A 22,466-nucleotide genomic window follows, 5' to 3' on the forward strand; every position below is an offset into this window, starting at 1 on the left:
TAAAAGCGCGTTAAGTAGTGCTTCTAGCTAAGCCTCTTTATTGTTACTATTGTCTAACAGACTCTATAGCGCCGCCGCTAGTTTCTTTTGTCTGCTTGTCTAGCAGAAGAGCTTACGCGCATCTTTTATCTAGTCTATCTTTTTCTTGCGGCTACCTTAATAATGCAGGCTGCAGTTGTTGTCACACAGACCTTCTTCTTTATTATTCCGCTTGCTGCACTCTCTAGGTTCTGCAATTAAGCTATTAGCTGCTGGTTAACCTCCTGCTGCTTTGCGCTTCTTAGCTAGCGCCTTGTCTCTTGCGCAAGCGTTAAGAGTCTAGCTACGCTCCTCTCTACTAAAATTTTTACTAGCTTCGCGGCCCGCTGCAGCTTTACCTCTCCTTAATTAGGCAATTAGATCTAATGTGCAAGATAGGCTAGATTGCAGTTTGTAAAATGCTCTAGCTATCCTGTCTGCTTAAACTAGCTAGTCTTGTTAGTCTTTGCAACCTGCGCGTCTATAACTTGCGCCTTCTCTTTATGCACCTGCTTTGTCACCTTCTATTTAGCTAACTAGACCCTAACAATGTTAGTTATCTTATAGGGTTTAGGCGTTGTGTTGTTGCTTCTACTATTAATGTTACTTATAATAAAATACTGCTGCAGGCCTCCTATCTAAAAGAAAGTTTAAACTTTAACTTTTGCGTACATTGTGCTAGTATCTTCTATTTACTAAAGGTTATGCTCTGTTTTGCAATGCCTCTAAAAGACGTTCTAGTTAATTATAATATAGTTATAATTAACCTTACTGCACTAGAACGCATCTAGCGGCTTTCTAAGCTTTTTAATTAGCCACCCTATTAGTAGCAGTAGCTGTACTTTATCTAGATGCTTAACCTAAGAAAGGTAGCTGCTGCAAAGCTTAGTAGCAATTGCTAACCCCTCTTGTTTTAGGACAGCATAAGCGTTGCAAAGATGTGCGTTAAGATTCTAGATATAAGTAGTGTGTTCTTAACAGATAAGCACTTAGTACCTGCAAAGATAGCAGAAGCAGCCCTCTGCTTTCTCTGTGGTAAGAGTGCTTTTAGCGTGGCGTATTTTTAGTCTTGTGGACGCGCTTCGCGTTTTAGTTGCGTTCTAGCTAAGCTTTATGCTTAGACTCTATTGCAAACAGGACACAATCTACGCAGGTAGGATAGTAAAGATGCAACGTGAGAATTTTTATGCAGACAAGCAAGGTTTGTAGACAAATATTTGTGTTTGTGATGTAACTCCTTTTCTAAAATGTAACGCGTCTGACAACCCGCAGGCTGCTTTGTTTATAATTGCGATAGGACGCTAACTAAATTGTAAAACATGGCTAAGTTTTGCGTCTTCTTTACTTTGCTGCAATTTGCTGCAATTTGCTGCGGTTTGCTGCGGTTCGCTGCAGTTTGCTGCTATTTACTGCAGTTTGCTGCAGTTTGCCGCAGTTCGCTGCAGTTTGCCGCAGTTCGCTGCAGTTTGCCGCAGTTCGGTGCAGTTCGGTGCAGTTTGGTGCAGTTTGCTGCTATTCACTGCAGTTTGCTGCTATTTACTGCTATTTACTACAATTTACTATCTGCTAGTTACAGCTGTTTGGTACAGTTTTCTAATGTAATAACTAGAAAGTCAAGGAACGTGTTGTGCTAGTAGTGGCAGTAGTTGTTGTCGTTGCAGCTGTGGTCTGCGGGCGGGGACTTGTTGCTGCTGTGCGAACTGCAGAGCTTGTGCGCGTTTCCCTGGCAAAGGAATAACAAAATCAACTGCGCAGATGCTAGGCTAGGGAATTAGTAGCTTAGGCACAGCTAGGAGGCAAAGAAACCTTTAGTGGTAGTTGTATAGTTGTAGTCATTGTGGTAGTTGTAGTCGTGGTCTCTAGTCGGGGCTCGTAGCTGCTGTGCGAGCTGCAGAGACTGTGCGCGCGTCCTTGTAAAAGGAAAAATCAAACTGCGCAGTCACTAGGCCAGGGGTATTAATGCCTAAAAGCATGGCCAGAAAGTTAAGAAACCTGTTATGTTAGTAGTGATTGTAGTTGTTGTTGTTGCGGTAGTTGTTGTGGTCGGCGGGCGCGGCTGCTGGTGCGACGAACTGCAGAGCCTGTGCGCGCGTCCCCTGCAAAAAGGAAAATTAAAGCTATTAAGTATAAGCTTTTTTAAACTATTAAGTTTTTTTCTACTTTCATCTGCTTTTTTTTATGTAATTTATATTATATAGTAGCTTTATTAGCTACTTAAAGCTTAGTAATTTCTTATTATACTAATACTAGCTTATATATAATTATTACTACTTTTTTAAAAACTTTTTTAAGTACTTTAACTATAAAAGTTAGTAAACTATTTAACGTACCTAACAGGTTAGCCAGCTACACAGGTTAGCTAGCTACTTTTGCTAAGCCTCTACTAAACTCTACCTATCTACATAATACTTTAACAACAACACTAGATTAAATTTTTTAAAGAATATTAGATATTGCTTACTTTTTAAGCTTTTAAATAAAACTTAAAACTTTTTTTATAACACACTATAGCTATTTATAATGTCTTTTATATAACACTAAGTAATTAACGCGCTAGATAGCCTTTATAAGTAAAATACTAGCTTAAATTAAAAAATTTAACTAAGCTTAAAAAAAAAGTAGTTATTAAGTATATACTTAAGCTTATTATACATAAATTTCTTTTTAAGCTTATAGCTATAGCTAATATAGCTAATTTCTTATATATAAAGTATAATCTAGGCTAGGTTAGCTTAAACTAGCTTAGTATATAAGTTAAGCACTACTTTAAGTTTATAATAAAGTTTAATTATAAATATAATTATAAAAAAGCACTTTATAAAAATTTAAAAGTTATCTAAAGCTAGTTTTACTTAGTAGCTAACATAAAAGCTAAGTATAGTATTTAAAATAAAAACATGTATAACTTTAATAAGTTAAGCTTTATAATAGGCTAAATATTAACTAAAGTAGTTATTATAGCTTTAAAAAGATAAAAATAGCTAAAAGTAATATAGTAAAGTAATAAAAAGCAGATAATAGTTATTTAAAGCATTAATATAATAAAGTAAGCTATTTTACTTTTTATTATTTTTAAAAGCTGCTATTACTTTTTTACTTAGTATAAAAAAAATCTACTTTAAAACTAAGTTATTATAGTCTTTAAAAATAGCTAGATAATAAATAAGCTTAGGCTATAGTAGTTAAAGCACTTTAATAAGCATATAAAAAAAAGTTATAAGCGCTTATTAGCTTTTTATTATTAATAGCTATAAAAGCTATAACTTACTTAACTTTTAGTAGTACTATAAGAAAAATAAAATTATTACTATTTATATACTTTTACCCTTATTACACTTTTTATAGCCTTTTAATATAAGTTATTTTACTTTTTTAAAGAAAGTGTATAAGCGCTAAGCTAAAGATTTTATATATAACTAGATTACTTATATTATAAAACTTAAGTTTTTACTATGCTTTATACACACCTATAATATAGTAATTACTTTTAGTAATATTTAAAAGAGTTTTAAAGCGCTAGTTTAGTTTTATTTAACTTAAAATAAGTTAAAATAGCTTTTAATATTTAGTTATATACTTTATTACTACTACTACTTATTAATAATAAGCTTTAGTAGTTATAAACCTTAAGTAATACTTTTAAATTTAAGTTATAATTAACATTTATAAAAGTAAAAATTTAGAAGTATATAAATAGCTTACTAATATTTATAGTAAAGGCTTTTAAAAAGGTTTTAAAAGAGGCAGTAATTATTATGTATAAGCTAGTGTTAGTGTAAAAGAAGATTATAAAGCTTTAAGTAGTAAATAAAGCTACTATGTAATATAGATTACATAAAAAAAAGTAAATTTAAGTAAAAAAAACTTTAATAATTAAAAATAAAGCTTGTTTAACTACTTTACAAGAGTTTAAAGCGCGTAGTAATAAAAAAAAGCTAAAGACATAAGTGCGCGCTAAAAAAGGTAAGCTAAGTTAAAAGTAATATAAGTAGTGTAATTAAACTAGGCATAACTTACATATATATAAGTAAGTAGTAAAAGTAGACTCTAAATAATATCTTATGTTATATTACTTTATATAGGGCTAAAGTAGGCTGTTTTGCGCTAGAATAGAGTAGTTTTAGTAAGGGCTTAGCAAAAGTAGCTGGCTAACCTGTGTGGCCGGCCAACCTGTTAGGTACGTTATATACTTTTAAATTTTTATTTTTATAAGCATTAATTATAACTTAAGTTTTAAAGTACTACTTAAAGTTTATAACTACTAAAGCTTATTATATATAAGTAGTAGTAGTAATAAAGTGCATAACTTTATATTAAAGTTTATTATAACTTAACGTACTTCACAGGCGAGTTGCTTACACACCTTTCACAGGCGAGTTGCTTACACACCTAAGTTGCTTACTTTTACTAAGACCTTACTAAACTACTTTTCTTATACTAATGCATTCCTAACAACACTACTTAGATGTGCTAAAAGAATGTTAGATATAGCTTATACTTTAAGCTTTTAAATAAAATATAAAACTTTTAAAGAAACATACTATAGCTATGTATAAAGTCTCTTAAAAGATAATAAATAACTATAGCACTAGACAACCTTTATAAGCTAATTTTATAGCTAACTTATAAAGGCTAGGTAATAAAAAGAAGCAGGTAATTATTAAAACTATACTTAAGCTATATGCGTAAGAATTTTCCTCTTAAATAGCATTTATAGCTAATATAGCTAATTCTTTACACGCTAAGCATAATCTAGGCTATATTAGCATAAACTAGCTTAGTGTGTTTATAAAGTGTTATTTAAAGCTTAAAGTAAAGTTTTAAGTATAAGTATAGTTAATAGATATTTAGCTTATAATAAAGCTTATTTTACTAAAGTTATATATGTTATTATCTTAGATGCTATACTTAGCTTTAATATTCTCTATAAGGCTAAACCTACTCTAAATTACTTTAGAACTCTTATAAAAAGCTTTTTTATAGTTATACTATGCTTAAATGTTACTTTAAAGTTTAAATAACACTTCTTAAATATACTAGGCTAGTTTATGCTAATATAGCCTAGATTATGCTTAGCATGTAAAGAATTAGCTATATTAGCTATAAATGCTATCTAAAAGAAAAATCTTTACGCATATAGCTTAAGTATAGTTTTAATAATTACTTACTTTTTTTTATTACCTAGCTTTTATAAGTTAGCTATAGAATTAGCTTATAAAAGTTATCTAGTGCTATAGTTATTTATTATCTTTTAAAAAACTTTATACATAGCTATAGTATATTTCTTTAAGAGTTTTATGTCTTATTTAAAAGCTTAGAGCATAAGCTATATTTAATATTCTTTTAGTATGTTTAAGTAGTGTTATTAGAAATGCATTAGTGTAAAAAAAGTAGTTTAGTAGGGTCTTAGCAAAAGTAAGTAACTTAGGTGTGTAAGTAACTCGCCTGTAAAGTACGTTATTATAAGTTAAAAAAAACTAATATAGCGCTTTAAACCTTTTTTTAAATATTACTAAAAGTAATTATAGCATTATAAGCTACTTTAAAGCACAGTAAGAACTTTATTTTTATAATATAAGTAATTTAGTTATGTATAAAGTTTTTAGCTTAGCGTCTATACACTTTTTTTAAAAAAGTAAAATAACTTATATTAAGTAGCTATAAAAAGTGTAACAAGTAAAAAAGTATATAAATAGTAATAATCTTATTATTTTTATAGTATTACTAAAAATAATGTAAGTTATAGCTTTTATAGCTATTAATAACTAGTAGACAGTAGCTACTAATAGTACACTTCTTTATATGCGTGTTAAAGTGCTTTAACTAGTCTAGACTAAGCTAATTAGTAGTCTAGCTATATTTAAAGACTATAATAACTTAATTTTAAAGTAGATTTTCCTTTTTATACTAGTTTAAAAAGTAATTACTACTTTAAAAAATAATAAAAAGTAGAATAGCTTACTTTTTAGTATTAATGCCTTAAATAGCTGTTATCTACTTTTAGCTATCTTTATCTTTTTAAACTTATAATAACTACTCTAGTAAATATCTAGCCTATTATAAACTTTATTTTATTAAAGTTATATATGTTATTATTTTATGTGCTATACTTAGCTTTAGTATTTTTTATAAAGTTAAACTAGCTTTAAATTATTATAAAATTTTTATAAAAAGCTCTTTTATAGTTATACTTAGTTATACTTAAACTTTACTTTAAGCTCTAAGTAGCGCTTAATAAATATATTAAGCTAGTTTATACTAATATAGCTTATATTATGCTTAGTATGTAAAAAATTAGCTATATTAGCTATAGCTACTAGCTAAAAGGGAAATCCTTACACATCTAGCTTAAGTATATGCTAAATAATTACTTTCTCTTTATTATTATCTAGCTTTTATAATTTAGCTATATAATTAACTTAAAAAAGTTATTTAGCATGTTAGTTACTTATTATTTTTTAAAAAACTTTATAAATAGCTATAGCATATTACTTAAAAAGTATTATATTTTATTTAAAAGCTTAAAGTATAAGCTATATTTAATTTTTTTTAACATGTCTAAGTAGTGTTATTAGAAATGCATTAGTGTAAAAAAAGTAGTGTAGTAAGGTCTTAGTAAAAGTAAGCAACTTAGGTGTGTAAGCAACTTGCCTGTGAAGTACGTTAGTAACTAAGCCTTTTTAGTAAAAGCTTTTTATTTGTTAGCTAAAAGTTATTTTACTTAATAAAAAAGTTTATACTATTATTAAAATAATTATTAGCTAGAAACTTTTTTATAAATTTAACTACTAGCGTTTTATTATAAAAGCTAATAAATAAAGAGGATAATAAGGTCTTTAAGTAAATAAAATAATAAAAGCTAGCATAATAAGCTACTTTAGCTTATTAAAAGAAGCTAGCTTAGGATAAGGCTATACGCCTGCTATGCTAAAGGAATTAAGATAATTAGCTTATAATAAGTAAGAAAATAGCAAATTATAACTAAAAAATAATATGAAAGGTAAAAAAGTTAACTAACGTTATTTACATAAGATTTAATACTCTAGCCTCCCCCCCCCCTTTAACACGTCTTTGCTTGTAGCACACAACAGAGTTTTCACCTATTGTTACTTAAAAACGCCCCCTTAAAAGCCCTTCTAACGCTTGCCTATAGATGTCTAATTAGGTTCTATATTACTAGGAAAAATTAACTTTCTAAGACGTATTACAGACTCTAAGGGGACCTCTCCTAGTTGTACGTTACAATTGACAATCCTCTTACATTTGTACGGCTCACGTGACCGTAACTATTCACTTTTCTGAGTCCTAGTACGTACGGTTGGAAGCGCTGGGTGTTTTGGACACTATGTGGCTCTCCCAGCAACACCATAACCATGTTGTCTTTCTATATAGAATGCTAACTACCTCTTAATACCACAAGAAAGCTATATCTAACATCTTAGATAGAGATTCTCGGTACCGCAGGTGAATAATCTTGTCCCTTCGCCCATCACCAGTCGTTAATCAACACCAACTCCTTATTAATTGCACATACTCTGTCTTCCGTTTGGTACAACTTAAAAAAGGCATTTGCCTGCTTAATTTTTGGAGGCTTGAAAATAACCGACCGCATTCAAGACCAAAGTGTTCAGAGGGGCATGCACACTTGCAGTTTTAACGTTGATGTTGATGCCTAGGTCCCACGAGTGGAACTCCGTATGTACATTAGTCATTGTCTTGAAGTTCGGCCGACACCAGACACCTACGCCGCATCCCGTAACGTTATTTGTGTCATCTCACACTTGAATCGTCAAACTAACAACGGGACTCGGAGGGCTATGCCGCCGGCAACGGGGAGATCCAACCCCGATGACGGATACAAAACAAGCGGACCTCGCAATTTGACCACCACACCCGGAAACTCTCTTGTTGCATTCCTTCCATGATGCCAGGCCTAACAGTTCACCATCTACAAGTTGGCCAAGGCGAGCGCATTCCCTGGCTCCTTGAAGAACTCGGCGTGCCGTACGAGCTTAAACTTTACCAGCGCAGTCCTCTCTTCTCACCACCAGAACTCAAAACCCAGCATCCGATGGGCGCATCGCCCGTTATTGAAGACGCGACATTCAACCCTGAAAATCCTCTCGTCCTCGCTGAATCAGGAGCAATTGCAGAATACATCATCCACAAGCATGGCAACGGTCGCCTTGCGCTTACCCCATCCCATCCAGATTACGCGAACTATCTGTATTGGTTCCATTTCGCAAACGGCAACCTCCAGCCCACCATTGGTCGCCGAATGACGGCGCGATTTATGGCGCAGAGTCTAGAGGATCCACGATTCATCAGTACGGATCAGCGTTTGCATACCGCACTCAAGCTCTTGGACGATCAGACGGCAAAGAACACTTGGCTGGCCGGAGACCAGTTCACAGCTGCTGATGTTATGAGTGTCTTCTGTTTGACGACGATGCGCAAGTTTGAGCCAATCGATTTGTCAGACTATCCTGGAATTTTGGAGTGGTTGAAGAGATGCACTGCGAGGCCGGCATATCGAGCTGCGATGAAGAAGGGGGATCCGGATTTGAATGTTGAGGAATTGATTAGCGCTAAACCGCCTGCTTTGTTTGAGGGATTCGTAAAGGCGGCGGAACAAGCGAAAATAGCGGAGCAGGTGAAGTGAGTCGTTTGGTTCGTACGGTTGCCAATTGGCGAGTTAATCAGATAGAAAAGAATATGAAAAGATGTAACGGTGGTACGTATTGCTGGGGGAGACCCAAAGTGTAAGAGACTGGAAACTCAACGGAGCGAATATCTGTTCGAAACTTTGGCCTACAACAACTTCAATTTCCACCTCAGCTCCGAAACGTTGTTAGTATAAACAAGATTTTGACGGACAACAATGATTGCGTCTTGTCGACGATATATGGTGAAGATTATCAGTCATTGAAGAATTTATCCAAGTCGAAATATTCCAACATGCAACCCCACTCATGCCCTGATGGGAGAAGCTTACCACCGGCATGCGAGTTCTGGCCCTGCGCAGTAATCTAATCCCAGCTACCATCTAGAGATAGGTCCTGCGGAAATATCCCGCCGACAACCCCTTGGTCGTTGTTGTATTGTAGTGGTGGGTTTTGTTCCTGTGACAGGTCTTGCTATGGCTGTTCTCAAAGGTGACTTCCTAAAATCGCGCGTCCTCGTGCACCCACCCTTCGATCATCGTATGATGTGGCGGTATCGATGCCGCTTCCAGAAGAGCTTCCAGGGACGGGGTATGAGAGCTCCAAGTCTCGTGTAAAAAGGTCTTCGCAATCATCACTTCCACCCGACCTGGGAAACTCTGCCTCGTCCACAGTTGTCACGCTAAATTCTAGGCTGATCCCCGGCGAGGAACCGTGACAGGATTGCGGGGAGTTAGCGTTGGATCCAGAAACCGAAGAACCGCCGGGTTGAGGTTGTGTGACGAGGGTTTTACATCAAAGTCCTCGGTTATATCAATCATTCCAACCCTTTCCTCAGAGCATTGGGCTGTACCCCGACTCGGAGAATTTTTGCGTGTCTTTTGGCTCCCCGTCCCTACTTCCCACCATAGAAAGGCTGCCATAAGGCGTATATATCGTGTCCGTATCAGACGACGTTTGCGCCAACTGTTGTCTACAGCTTTCAATGATGGCCGGTATGCATTCTTTAATCCTCCGAAGGATAGGTTGTAGCGCGGGTGTAAGTTCTCTAATCAATTCCTCTTCGAGCGCTTCGCACAGAACTCTTTCCAATCGTGGGTTGATACCATGCTGGTCCTCTATTGTTCAATTAACCAACAATAAGTGGGGCAAAGCGAAGCAGCGGCGGTAAGCTTACAGGGCAAAGATATGTCCCTCTCATTTGGAAATAGCATTGAGTAAAGAATGCTCCACTTTTCTTCTGTACTTGGAGCTTGAGCAAATGGCGACTTCTTGAAGTCCAGGCGCTTCAACATCTAGGGTAAAATGCGATCGTCCGCTGGTTCAGCCCGTTTCTTGCAAATGGTCTCTTGTTAGAGGTGCGAAGCGTATGCATCATCAGATCTCATTTCCTTCCAACACCGAGAACATCGAAGAGGCTGAGTATGGACTCTTTTAATTTGATCACTATCTCGCGTTAGTTGGGCTAACAGAGGATGATTGAGGTTATTAACTCACGTCAATTTCCCCATACCAGCAAATACTTCTCCTCTACACGCCGCACGTGAATGTTTCTCTAGTTGTCGTTGGTAGAATGGACATTTCAATCACCGCTGTGGGAGGCGATTCGCGGGGCCTCCCTCAATCTTTTTCCGTGGACGATCGTCTTCTCCGTCGTCAGAATCATCCCCCCCATCCCCAGGATCTCGCCCCCATCTCAAGCCCTCTTTTGACTTTGAGATTGATTTAATCCTCGCGATGACGACGAAGACGTACTTTCTCGGCTTCCTGGCAGTGCAGACAATGTTCCAGAGGATTGGGAATTTGCAAAAGCACTTGTAGCTCCGGATATTGCGTGGCTTAGGAGGTTTTGAAACAGGGTGTTCTTAATTGTAGGAACATGTGTTTCAAGCAACGTCCCCAGGTCTTCGTAGTTGCTTCGGGAATTTTCGTCACTCTCTGCATTGGCGGCTGCTGTTCCCACTCCTTCTTCGCTTTCACTATCGCTTGTTAACTTTGCAACATTCTGAGCATACACATCCATGCCTCGAGCTCGAGCGTTAGAGAACCAGTTTCTGATCCGTTTCGATTCTAGGTCGGTTGTTCTCACAAGGGTCTGAATGTCCTCAGCGGAGGGGTTTGGATTTGAAGCAAAAGAATTCTGCGAGAATTCTCTTGGTGTTCTTGTTTCCTCTCTTGCGTCTAATTTGTGCAATAGGCTTATCAATTCCACCCCCAATTTCAAATTCCGTCATAGGAATAACCTTTAGCGATTCGATATCGCTATTAGGCCCGTCAGACATGTTACTAAACAGGCCATCGCAGCTAACATGTGCTAGTTCACTTTCAATCCACGATAACTGATACTGCGGGTGAGCAGGAGGCTTCGAAGATTCGACCGCGATCTCAAATATCGCTAGTCCGCGATCTGCTCGGGATATGCTTCGTGAGGGTGGCCGACGGAGAGGTGCTAAAGATGGAGATTTTACGGATATACTTGGCTTACTTGCAACTGATTTCGTTCGCCTTCCTTCGACTTCCTTTCTGACGTGGTTAATCTCCGCAACTGGCTCTTTCCTGAGACGGATTTTTGGGGACTCCTGGCCAAGGTTCACTTTTGCTGCCTCACTCTCTCGTCGCACCCGTCGGCGATGGCCCTTGTCTTCCTGATAAATGGTGCCAGATTTTAGAGAGAGCGCGCTGGATTTGGACCTGCTTCGCACAACTAATTCCCGTTGAATAGGTGCGGAGCCTTCCAGGGAAGTTGGGGCTTCCACGTCATAATCATTGGATCGTGATCGCTTTAGCTGACCCCTTCCTGCTAACTATTGATCCCACCACTTTACCCCATATTCGGGGTAACTCTAGTAACTCTGACGCGCCTAGTCCGAGAAAATTCGACGACGACTTGATTCTGTCCCGTTGTCACGTATGATTGCGTCTGAGCAAGTTAGATCATTGTCCGTTCAATATAGACATCAGTGTGTGCCAAGTTTGAACTATACTTACGCGAGGGATGGGAGAGGGCCGCTCTCTTGGACGTCTAGAATCAAGACTGGGCCAGCGCTTTGTAGAAATCTTCGATCTTGAAAAAGAAAGAGGCGGGCCCTCACTCTGTTCGTTTGTTGATGTGTAGCCAGAGCTTTCCGAACCAGATCTGCAGTCTTTCTCATGGGAAAGGACCACTGACCTTGATATGGGAGACTCTCGGGTGATATCGTTACATGATTTGGATTTGGTGCCGATGGTCTAGGAACACGCTAGGCAGTAGGAGAAAGGGCTAAGGTCATGCCCCGAAGGGGTCCCATGGAATTAGGAGCCAAAGTGTGATACGGGGGCAAAGGGGACGGTATATTCAAATGGGTTGTTGTAGTTAGCTGAGGGCCAAATGCGTAGAATGGCATACTGTAGCTCGGTGAAGTATAGCTTGGTGGACGATTTTGTTTGGTTGGTCGGGTAATGGTGTCGATGCGCTCACGCAGGCTAGAGGGTAATTAAGTTAGCCTTCCATAATACCTAGCTAGCCAAGGGTGGTAAGCTCCCGACTGCTGCAGAGAGAAGGGCGGAGGGCACGGCGAAGGGCCTGATGGTTGAGAAAGCTGATCAGATGGGAGGTATTTTGCGCCTTGCAATTGTCGTTCGTCTGGGGGGAGATAAGGTGTGACATATCCAGAATTTACTGATTCTAAACGTCCGCGAGCAAGTGTTCCGCACTTTGAGCAATTGGGATCCGTACACTCTTCTACAGATTTGTGTCTTCGACCGGAGACGGAATTGGGCCTCCAATGAGGGTTCTTAGGGCCGTTTGTGTTCTGGTTTTTCCTATCATCTTTTATCGTGGAAAGTCTTCTCCTAGATGGGATACGTGATAAATTCCGACTGCCCAACGACGACCCAATTAGCTTTACATTCTTTAATTTAGCACTAGGGCCGGAGTAATGACCAGAATCTTTCAACCGCTTGGACTTGGCGTTGCAGGAAATCTTTGGAGTGAGATGAACCTCACGAAGACTCACCAGGAGTTAGCATAAGCAATACGGCCCTCTTTAAAGTGTTTGAATCCTATCGTCGGCCCGAGCCAGTGGGCCTATACTCCCAGAGCGGTGAGAGGTAGTCCATAGAGTATCTTACCCGCGACGGGGCTACCAGCAGCGGAAGAACCCGCAGGTAAGCAACTGCCTCGGTCGACACTCCACATTGCAATATCATCCCGATTAAAACCTTCTAGCTAAGCCTGAGAGTATCTTCTTATTCCGGTGATATCCCCCCCAGCCACAAGACTTCAAAGTGCGATGTTTGCTCTGCCCTAATCTGACCCCGAACCTCAGATTCAGTAAATCTGCTTTTCAGCATCGTTTTAAGCAGCGCCAGGTTATCTGGAGTCGCGATCCCTTCTACCCACGCAATGCGCCCGTTTATCCAGGCCAGCATGTCCGGTGGTAGAAAATCAATCGACGAGAGTGCATGGAGTTGATAAAGAATGTGGTACAAGCTCTGTGGCTTCGGAATCGGGAGGGAAGGAACAGCTTGTGGTAAACGATCAGCCGGAGGCTCATGAACAGAGGGAAGAGGCGTTGATTTAACCGCAAAGTGATTGCCAGGAGGGACGGAAGTTGATGTTACTCTGTTGTTGTAGAGGGCGTTGGTCAAACCCTTGCCATCTTCTTCTTTGGAGTAGTGCTGACAAAATTGGGGTAGCTTGTAAGATTGAAGCTGGACCATGTATCCTGCTAATTGCGGCACAGTTGCGCAAATCTCTCTTGCTACTTGCTTGATCACAGCCTCTGAAACCTTTACGCAAGCATCAAGCGAGCTAATATCAACTTGCGAAGCCGAATTCTGCAGGAGACGACACTGAACAAGGACTACATTGTGGAGCCTAATACGGGATGACCGAACGTTGTTCCAGAGGTGTGCTGTGAAGTTTCGAGCGTACGCGTGGTAGTATCCTTTAAATACCAGGTCGTCTTCACCGGAACTTAGGATTACCCTGAAGCGTCCATTTTCTGGCATGTTCTCCACGAAGTTCAGCAGCTTGTTGTCCAAAACGATAGCCTCAGCAATCGTTGCAGCTGGAGACTCGAAAATCCTATTCTCCAGGAAATACCGAAAGTTGAGGAGCTCCAAGATTAAATCGAGAAAATTGGAATGTGGGTCAGGATGCTGATCTGACATTTCGCGCATCTGGTCCTTAAGGCGCAAGAAATCGGCTGGTACGGCGAGGTTTTGAATCCAGCAGTTCATGATGACATTTTGGTTCAGTGTCCCCAATAGCCTTCCCCTCAGGTCTGTTTTCCATCGCTGTTTGTCGCCTAGGTTGGCGATGGATATGGCACCATTCAGATGTTTGGTAAGATTTTCGAGTCCTTGTTCTCGTGGGCGGATCAGCACCTCGTACATACCCAACAACATCACAGACAAAAGGGTGGCATCGTTTCCTGCAGTGTCCGGCCTTGATAAAGCAAGATTCACCTCTCGAATAGCGGCAACATATTTTTGGGCGGCGGGTTGATCCAAGCCTGGTTGACGCATGAGCCTCGCATACCCAGCCAAGCCAACAGCTCTGATACTGTCCCGAATATGGGGATAGGAATAGCCGTTGCGGAGATAAAATTCCGGTAGATAGTCAAATTGTGACTGCATCGCATCTGTTCCAACATAGTTCGACATAAAGAAATTGACCCCCAGCTCATTAAGTGGTTGGTAGAAAACAACGTCCGTAAGGCGAACCGCAGTTCTATGTTGAGCTACAGAATTGTAATTCTCGGCATGAAAGAGATTTCCTAATACCGAGTCCTTACAAGTGGGAGTTCTAGATCTATGTTTCTTGGTGACATTGCAGCTTTCGTCGAAGAACATAAGATCAACGGTATTCCGGTAACCGGGGCATACCCTTTTGGCCTTGACACACTGCCCACAAGCAGGTGCAGATTGGTCGCACTAGAAGGGCATAGTAAGCCTTGAGTTCGGACATCTGCAGACGACGGGAGAAGTCTAGATTGTGAATTGTACAAGGAACCTTTCTTCTCACCTTAGTTCTCCTCTTCCTACATTCGCCACATGACTTTGAAGGCTTCCCACGATACACCATCTCCTCAATAACGTCTCGTATGTCGCTCTTGAATCATCGCAGTTTACATCGCTGTCAGATCCAACCTCGTTTCTGAACTCGGGTTGAACACAGCCAAGCAGCGGAATAGCCCAAAGAGTTGGAGTTGAGATGATCTCAGAATTGCTGCGTTAGTGTCTCCGCCAGCAAGGAGACACGTGTGATGTTGGAGAACGAACAGATGGGGAACTTGAGCACGAAGAGTCCAGGAGTTGCAACGAAGGATCAGGCAGGTTGTTTCTGCCAAGGCCGATCGCTAGATCCCCCAATCACAACCCAATGCAGGAGAACCATGCTGTGCAACTTTACTTAACTCTACTACTCCATTTCATCACCGAATGCAGAATATATCGGGGGGTAATTCAGGACAGATATATATTTACATTTTTATTTTCGATTTCCTTAATTCAAGCCAGAGGATTAACAGGTAGACTTTACCTTACTCATATTCCTTACATGAAGTGAGAACATGTAGTAATCAGATACATTTACCGTCAGTCGAATGTAGGCTAGCAGTATCCCCTAACAGCCATTTCGCACTCACCATCCAATCCAAATTCCCTTTCCAACCCCATGAAGCAAAACCCATTTGCAGACAGGGACGAGCCATGTGGCAAAGCATCATCATCCAACAATCACATCCGCCACAATCAATCTCGCCAGCCTCTACTCCATCAAGCATCCCTAGTCTGGGTCTCAGCCGGCGCAACATAGTCCTTATGGCTACTGTGTGCCTTGTACCAATAGCTATCTTTACCCTTCGGCTTAATATCATCCGATAATTTTTCCAGGATGACTTGCAACAACCTATCGATGCCTTCTTTGTTCTCCGCATCCCGGTTCCAGACAGCAATCTGCACAGTATTCCAACGAACGGAGTAGCTGACACCGCAGATATCGTCGTTAAAAGCTATGCAACGGTCAACGGATGTGAATTGAATGTGAATGTACATGTGAATGGTGATTTGGGGGGATAACACTTACTCTCCCGTTTCGTCTCCACGGCACCCTGAAGCACATCTCCCACGGCCAGTAAACAAATCTCATGCCAGATCTGCGCCGCATTCTCCTTGACTTTGAAGTACCAAGCGCCACCACGCGCATTACGTGGATCTTCCCAAAGAGGTTTCACGCCGAGATGGAAGAGGTGAATCGAGTCGCGGAGTTTGAGGGAGTCAGTTGGGATATTGTTAAAGTGTTGGTAGAATTCCTTGACCGAGATGATGGTTTCCCCGAGGGGCTTTGGGCGGGATGCGTATTCGTCAATGCTAGCCTTGTCTTTTGGTGCCGGGGTAGAGCCAGATTGGCCTTTTTCGGCCCAGAATTGCCATTTGAACCTGAATTCAGGGACGCGGACAGATTTGAAGATGCTGTTCAGCATGGCGGTGCCACGGGCAGGAGAGGCGGTGTTTCTGGCCTCCTCTGCGCTGGCAGCGGGGAGGTTTGAGGTGCTGAGAAGGGGGAATCGACCAGCCATCTTGTCGTCGGCCTCGTCAGAAGGGTGAACGTTTTCAAGCTTCGTGACACCAAGATTGCAAGCCACGCGCTCAAGCTCTTGCAGGTTCTGGGCAGCGACCAATATGTGCTTACTCGTGGCTACGGCGAGGTCGTTGGTGACGTCGAGGGTTGTCTCTTTCACTACCTCAACCGAGGCCGGACAATCGGCGCCTGGGGGATAAAAAGCGGTAATGGTTGAGAGGAAATGCTTGACACTAGCGTGAAAGTTCTCGCTCAATGGCTCCGTAGGAGGAGGTGGAAGTGGCTCTCCGCTAGCGATAAGCTCGAGGGCTCCACACAAATCACTAGGGACGTAGGCTGGGCAGGACAAGCTAGTGTATGACTCGGCAAACTCAGCTTCGGGAAGCTCGGTAATGGGAGTGAGATGAAAGAGGCTCTGGTTGAGCTTTAGATCACCATAAAGTCCGTATTCGTCGGACTCGAACGGGATATGGGAAGAGATCTGGCAGAGGCGGTCTTTGGTCACGTATACGCCGGAGCTCGTGTCGTACTTGGGGCAGATGAATTGCGTACCAACGATTGGTGGATAGAGATTGCCGTAACTAGCTTGTTCATTCAAGGCTGTATCAGAGCCAGTTATATTGTGAGGATGCGCTAGGCTTGGAAGAGAGTAGACGCTGTTTTGGTCGACTCCGCCGTTGCAACAAGTATCGTAGCTGCCGAAAGTGTACCGAGGGTCGGACTTTCTGAGCATGGAACCAATGTGAGCTTCAAACACCGTCATCACGATGGTGGCATTCCAGAGGAGATTGTGGAGAAGTAGGAAAGGTTCTCAGAAAGAAGAAAATCTGCTTATGCATGAAGTCTGCGGAAGAGGAAGTGGAATAGAGTGAGAAAGTAAGAACTCAATACCGTAGAGCTCCGCGTTTTGAAGGGTCCAGAGAACGAAGCACAATACAAAGGGTTGGTATTTTTCGTTATTCAAAGTCAATGTGAATAAGAAAGGGATGGAGAGGTAGGGAAGAGGGAAAGCGTGGAGCGGAAGGAATGAGAAGCATTTCCGAAGTGAAGCAAAGAAAGTGAGTGAAGGAGTGAATGCAGGATTACAGAGAGGTGAAATGACACGCCCAAGTGCGGCATGAGGTGAAGAGGAAGGTAGCGAATGAAGCGGGCGTGGGCAAGGTTGGCCTGACGAACATGCGGAAATGACACCCCCACGCTGCAAAAAGACATTTTCAAACCCCTCCAGGCTTAACAGACACGAGAGGGCAGATATACAGGGTAGAATATGCGATATATCAAATGGAGGAAGAGAGAGGAAAAGCAGCAATTCAAGCATTCACACGTACCAGACAGTCCACTCACATTCACCGTTACGTTCACCGTTCATATGTACCCCTGCAACCGATCTCAACTGGCCGCGAACTGAATCCGGGTCAATTCGTCTTCAAATACAGTTCAGAGATAACAAGAAACGCTTGAAGGATACGGCAATACCAAACAAGAGGCCAACAAGAGGCCAACAAGAAAACACGGAAGCCTGACTGCGGGCGGAGTGGTGAGCAGGTGAGGTTGAGTGAAGATGCAGGCCCCGGGCGGCTTTAAGCCCTCTCAGCGCGGCCAGTCAGCAGTGCAGCCGCCCGATTTGCGTTTCACAGCACCGTTTCAAGACCCCAGCTGACACGGAGAGTGGTTGACGCCTGAGGCCAGCGACACCGAGACGCGTCGCCTGTGACAGACATTTGGCTACCTGTGAATCGCGGAAGCAGCCGCACACCTTCATCACCTCTCTCATTGGTGTTGGTGTTTGCGTGTTGAGGTGGGCTTACTGCAGCCATGTCACACAAGGAGAGGCACCAGGACACCCCCACCAACGACCAGCGGCGCCACCCCTGGTGTCCGTCTGCCGATCAATAAATTGTTGCAGAGCCTCACGCTCTTCGCCCGATACAACCCAGACATGGCACAACGCCCAATGGGAGCTACAATCACAATGCCCTCGATGCATGACCTCGCAGGCTCAGCTGTAGCCGCTCCAGCCTCAAAAAAACGTGCACGAGATGTCGCAGACTGCAACCACCGCCGCACACGTGCAAAAGTCTCCCAGCCGACAGACAGCACCTCCGCGTCTAAGCTGTCGCTCTCCGACGAATCCCCCCTGATCCCCGCGGGCATTCCCCAAGACTCGACCATTGCTAGTGATCTGAGCAACGACAGCGAGAGCGAGTTGAGCGATTTGAGCGAGTCCAGTGAGGCTACCTCGTCAGGAGTCTCGAGCGACGACGATAGTGATGACGAGGAGTCGCAGCTGGCCACAGACAACGAAAATGAAGATGGCATCATCAATCTGATTGCAAATAGGGGGAAGAAACCGTCGATCAAGCTGTCCAAAGACGATAATGCATCGGACTTACAAGCCCACCTGAAGCATTTCCTGCCGAAGCTCGCCGCTGCGAACGTGGAGCTGGAGGCAGCAGAGAAGGCGGGAACATTGATGATGAAGAAGATAGAGGTGGACGACGGTGAGGAAGAGGGGCAGTACATTGAGATGGTCGGTGGCCCCCTTGCGCTGGCCATAAAGGCAGTTGCTGACGTCACGTAGAATCTCGGACTCGGCGTATTAGAATGCAAGGACCCTTGCGCCGAAGGTGCTTCCTCAGACACGGATTCTGGTAGTGACGAACATGAGAACGCTAACACTCAGGCTATGGAGAAGGACCTACTCGGAAAGCTCATGGGTCGTGGGAGGAAGAGAGTTGGCATTCACGAGGTTCAGGACACGAACACGTGAGTCGGAAGATTCAGTTGACGCTTTTTGCTATTGCCACCTGGATTTTCAGCGGAAAGGATATAATAGCTCTTCCTTCCTTTCTGAAGAGCTGAGATTCTCTGTCTAACCCACCCTGCTTCCCTTCTCAGAATTAACCCCCTGTCAAAAAAGGTCCAGGTCCGCCAGGCCTCCCATTCATTTCTTCCAAGTCGCATCTGCATTGGCGTGTATCTTAGGCTCTTCGATATAACTCCTAATCTCCTTCTTATGGCTGTCGTTAAATACATAAGCATTTAACCCTAAGCATTTTCAGTAGACAACTCACCTCCAATCACTCCCAAGCATCCCATCCCGCTCCCCAACCACCTCCTCAAACTCCATCTGACCCTCCGCCGTAAAACTCGGCATTAACCTCGATTCCCCCAAAGGCAACATATCCCCCTGGTCAACCTGCCACAGATGATACACCTTCCCATACAATTGCACAACCTGCTCCATTTCCTTATTCTCCGCGGCCTCCCAAATAGCGTCTGCAACAAACCCTGACTCCGGCATAATCAACGTCTCGGATTTAACTTCGAGGACGTGGGAATGCCACAGCTTCTATACCTCTTCATCCAGGGTTGAGAAGAGTCATGGCGTTATCATGTACTCTAGCCCATCCCAACATCAGACTCTAACTCAGACCCAAACCCAGCGCTTGAGAGTGTGGGTGAGTCGCGGTTTTACCAATCACAATCAACCTCGCCGGCATCGTCGCAGAGTCATATAGAATGCATGTCTAACTCCCTCGTCAAAGTGACTGCAGTAATGATTCGCCTCGACACATCGACCAGGTTCGTTGGCATACGTGTGGAAGGCGTTTAGGTGGGCGCAGATGTTTTAACGGGGTCGAATTTCTGGTTTGGATGCTAGGTACTATATAAGGAAATAGAATAGGTGAGATACTTGGAGCCTGACTCGAGAAATTCGTTAGAGGCGCTAAGGGCGGAGCCGGTTGTTTTGTTGGTAGTTAGTAAGGCAGCCATTGTAGGAGCTGCTTGTGGGAATGGGGATAGGTGTGTGGCTAGAGAATAGGATGGGGGGATTTATATGATAGGCATAGTTTAAATGTCCACTATGTAAAGGTGTCGCAGAAGCACTCATGACATAATATCAGAAAGTTCAATCAGCACCGGCTCACCCAGCACGAAACTAAACACAAAAATGGGCAAGAGCACACGTAGAGATTGACGTCATAGTGACGCGGAAAACATTTAATACCAACTTGTGCCTCTCATTGTCTTACGCAGCAAGTGTCGGCGGGCTGACGAAGTTTCAAATGATCCATGACTGTGGTTGGTGAGGAGGTGGCGAATGCATAAGTGATGCCTTTTAAATCCACGGTCATAGATCTAATTGAAGGACGACATCGACGACTCCATGACCGGCGGGTTTGATCCCATGGGATGACTGGAACCATAAGTAATACACTATGGGAGATGACATGGGCGGAGAGAGAAAAGCGTTGGAAACAACGAGGATGTTGCACTGGTCACTCTCGACACTCCGGAAAAAGGCACACCGAAAGAACAAAGGAAATTTGAATGGTCTCATTGAAGAAAATTGATCAGCATTGTAATGAATAAACGCCAATCATGATTTAGCCAGCATTGGCACCGACCAATAAAGGATATGACCAATAACACATATTCCGTAACCCTCTAATTAGTGCTCCAGCACCACCCAGCCTTCTTTAATCATCGACTTAATAAAAAACATCAAGCCAAGTACGACACCCAACCCAGACAGCCCAATGGCAGAGTAAAAAGCGTTGCGATTCGCCTGGAATGGGTCATGATTGTTCGGTGCATACACTTCAACCGTACCCGCGATACCAAGAGCAATGGAGATTGAGTAGTTTACGACAGTGTTAACAAGCGAGGCTGCTAACCCTTGGTGTTCCCGAGGCATGTGATCTGAGAGAATGACCGTGGCAGCCGGGAAGGACATGTCCATTCCAAACGGCATGATGATGATGCCGATGAAAGTTTGAGCCCAGTATATTTGGTGTGCGGGCTGAAAACAGGAGATGACAATGCCAGCGCAGAAAGCGACCATGGAGATCATCATTACGAAGCTGACCGGTGTATGCGTGAGCATGAAACCCGTCATTCCAGAGGCAATGAGACCGGAGAAGACGGCAGGAACGTACTGCGCAGAGACTGAGAGAGGTGTTGCGCCTCGGATGAGCTCCAGGAATCGGACCGTGTAAAAGACCCAGATGCCGAATGCACCCCAGCCCACTCCAACCAAGGCGAGAACGAAGCCAACTGTGCTATTGACGGCATGCATTGGAAGGAGAGGGTTAACAGCTTTGAGTTCAACCCATACAAATGCACCCAAACACATCAGCCCCATGATGAGTACGAAGTACACGTGCTGAGTTTTCCACCCATAGAGCGGCGCGTTGTTGAAAGCAACATTGACGAGCACAAGCCCAGCAACGGCCAAGATAGATCCCGTCCAATCAAAGCTTGGTCGAGGGCCTGAAGGCCTTTCCGCAAGTGCCTTGGGAATGACAAGCAGGGAGAGTGCGCAAAGGGCAAATGCAGTAAGCCCATAAGACCAGAATGCCCTGCAAAGTGTCAGAGCAGCCATATTCAATGCTGACAGCCAGAACATACCACGGCCACCAGGCCAACTGTGCGAAAAGACTTCCACACGTTGCACCGATGACAAAGCCAGCGGGAGCCAGTGCGCCAAATATGCTGAAGACGATGTTCTTGCGAATTCCAGGTGGATAGGCCCGTCCAAAAAGAGCCAGAGCGTTTGGCATTAAAAGAGCTGGCCCGATCCCCTGCATCGCTCTACAAAAGTCGAAGAAGATGTGACGACCTGGATAAACACTGAAGCCAGCAAAACAGCTCCACATCCCAAGCCAAGCATAACCAAAGGTAAAAATTCGCTTGTGGCCAAATATATCTCCAAGTCGACCCGATATCATTATAAATGTGCCAACCGTAAGACTGTACGCGGCAATGAACCAGGACATTTGGCCAGGGTTGACATTCCCAAAGTCTTTGGCTATGATGTCGATCGGAGCAAGAGCTTGACCCAAAGCGGCCTGGGTCATGAGATGGGATACAGCGCAAACACCAACGAATAATATCTCTCGCGCCGTGCTCATCTCTATGAGTTTGGAGGGTGCTCTCGGTTCGTCAGGCGATGAAGGTATCTCAACGCCATCGATTCCATAAGAATCATATCGATCAAAGTCCTGTCGGTTTTCAAGAAGCTGCCTCGTCCAGGGGATTTGTCTGTCATAGCTTGGTAGATCAGGTCTGGAATCATTATCTCCGTAGAGACTCGCTTGCTTGAGTGAGTCTACTCGAGACTGTAAGGAAATATGTCGAGCTTTGTAGGTTGAAGGCGGTCTCTTCTCCGACGCATCGTCTCGAGTTAGCGGGTCCATGGCATTGACAAACGA

At 42.8% G+C, this 22,466-nt stretch overlaps 5 protein-coding genes across 5 annotated transcripts; 2 read left to right on the plus strand and 3 right to left on the minus strand.

The window, feature by feature from the left end:
- Positions 1–7,819: 7,819 nt before the first annotated feature.
- BDR25DRAFT_78609 (glutathione S-transferase) lies at positions 7,820–8,775 on the plus strand. Its single transcript, XM_033699042.1, has one exon. It carries the CDS (start codon positions 7,940–7,942, stop codon positions 8,678–8,680), a length of 741 nt encoding a protein of 246 aa, XP_033542870.1. The 5' UTR covers positions 7,820–7,939; the 3' UTR covers positions 8,681–8,775.
- Positions 8,776–12,908: 4,133 nt separating this feature from the next.
- Positions 12,909–14,944, minus strand: BDR25DRAFT_294042 (uncharacterized protein; the record flags this gene model as incomplete). Its single annotated transcript, XM_033688760.1, has 2 exons — positions 14,692–14,944; positions 12,909–14,600 (listed from the first exon to the last, which is right to left on the minus strand). The coding sequence occupies exons 1-2, from the start codon at positions 14,749–14,751 to the stop codon at positions 12,909–12,911; spliced, it is 1,752 nt and encodes a 583-aa protein (XP_033542871.1). The 5' UTR covers positions 14,752–14,944.
- A 499-nt stretch (positions 14,945–15,443) lies between these two features.
- BDR25DRAFT_237766 (translation initiation factor eIF4e) lies at positions 15,444–16,405 on the minus strand (the record flags this gene model as incomplete). The annotated part of the gene is made up of 2 exons (XM_033685606.1): positions 15,444–15,679; positions 15,754–16,405. Coding segments are annotated over 2 exons (888 nt in total), but the record flags the coding sequence as incomplete, so codon positions are not given.
- A 1,899-nt stretch (positions 16,406–18,304) lies between these two features.
- BDR25DRAFT_191227 (uncharacterized protein) lies at positions 18,305–19,006 on the plus strand (the record flags this gene model as incomplete). Its single annotated transcript, XM_033684285.1, has 2 exons — positions 18,305–18,778; positions 18,830–19,006. Coding segments are annotated over 2 exons (651 nt in total), but the record flags the coding sequence as incomplete, so codon positions are not given.
- A 1,698-nt stretch (positions 19,007–20,704) lies between these two features.
- On the minus strand, positions 20,705–22,166 carry BDR25DRAFT_328171 (MFS general substrate transporter; the record flags this gene model as incomplete). Its single annotated transcript, XM_033692371.1, has 2 exons — positions 20,705–21,614; positions 21,664–22,166. 2 exons carry the CDS (start codon positions 22,164–22,166, stop codon positions 20,705–20,707), a joined length of 1,413 nt encoding a protein of 470 aa, XP_033542874.1.
- Between the last annotated feature and the right edge of the window lie 300 nt (positions 22,167–22,466).

This window comes from Lindgomyces ingoldianus (assembly GCF_010093535.1).
Source record: "Lindgomyces ingoldianus strain ATCC 200398 unplaced genomic scaffold BDR25scaffold_35, whole genome shotgun sequence".
NCBI lineage: Eukaryota > Fungi > Ascomycota > Dothideomycetes > Pleosporales > Lindgomycetaceae > Lindgomyces > Lindgomyces ingoldianus.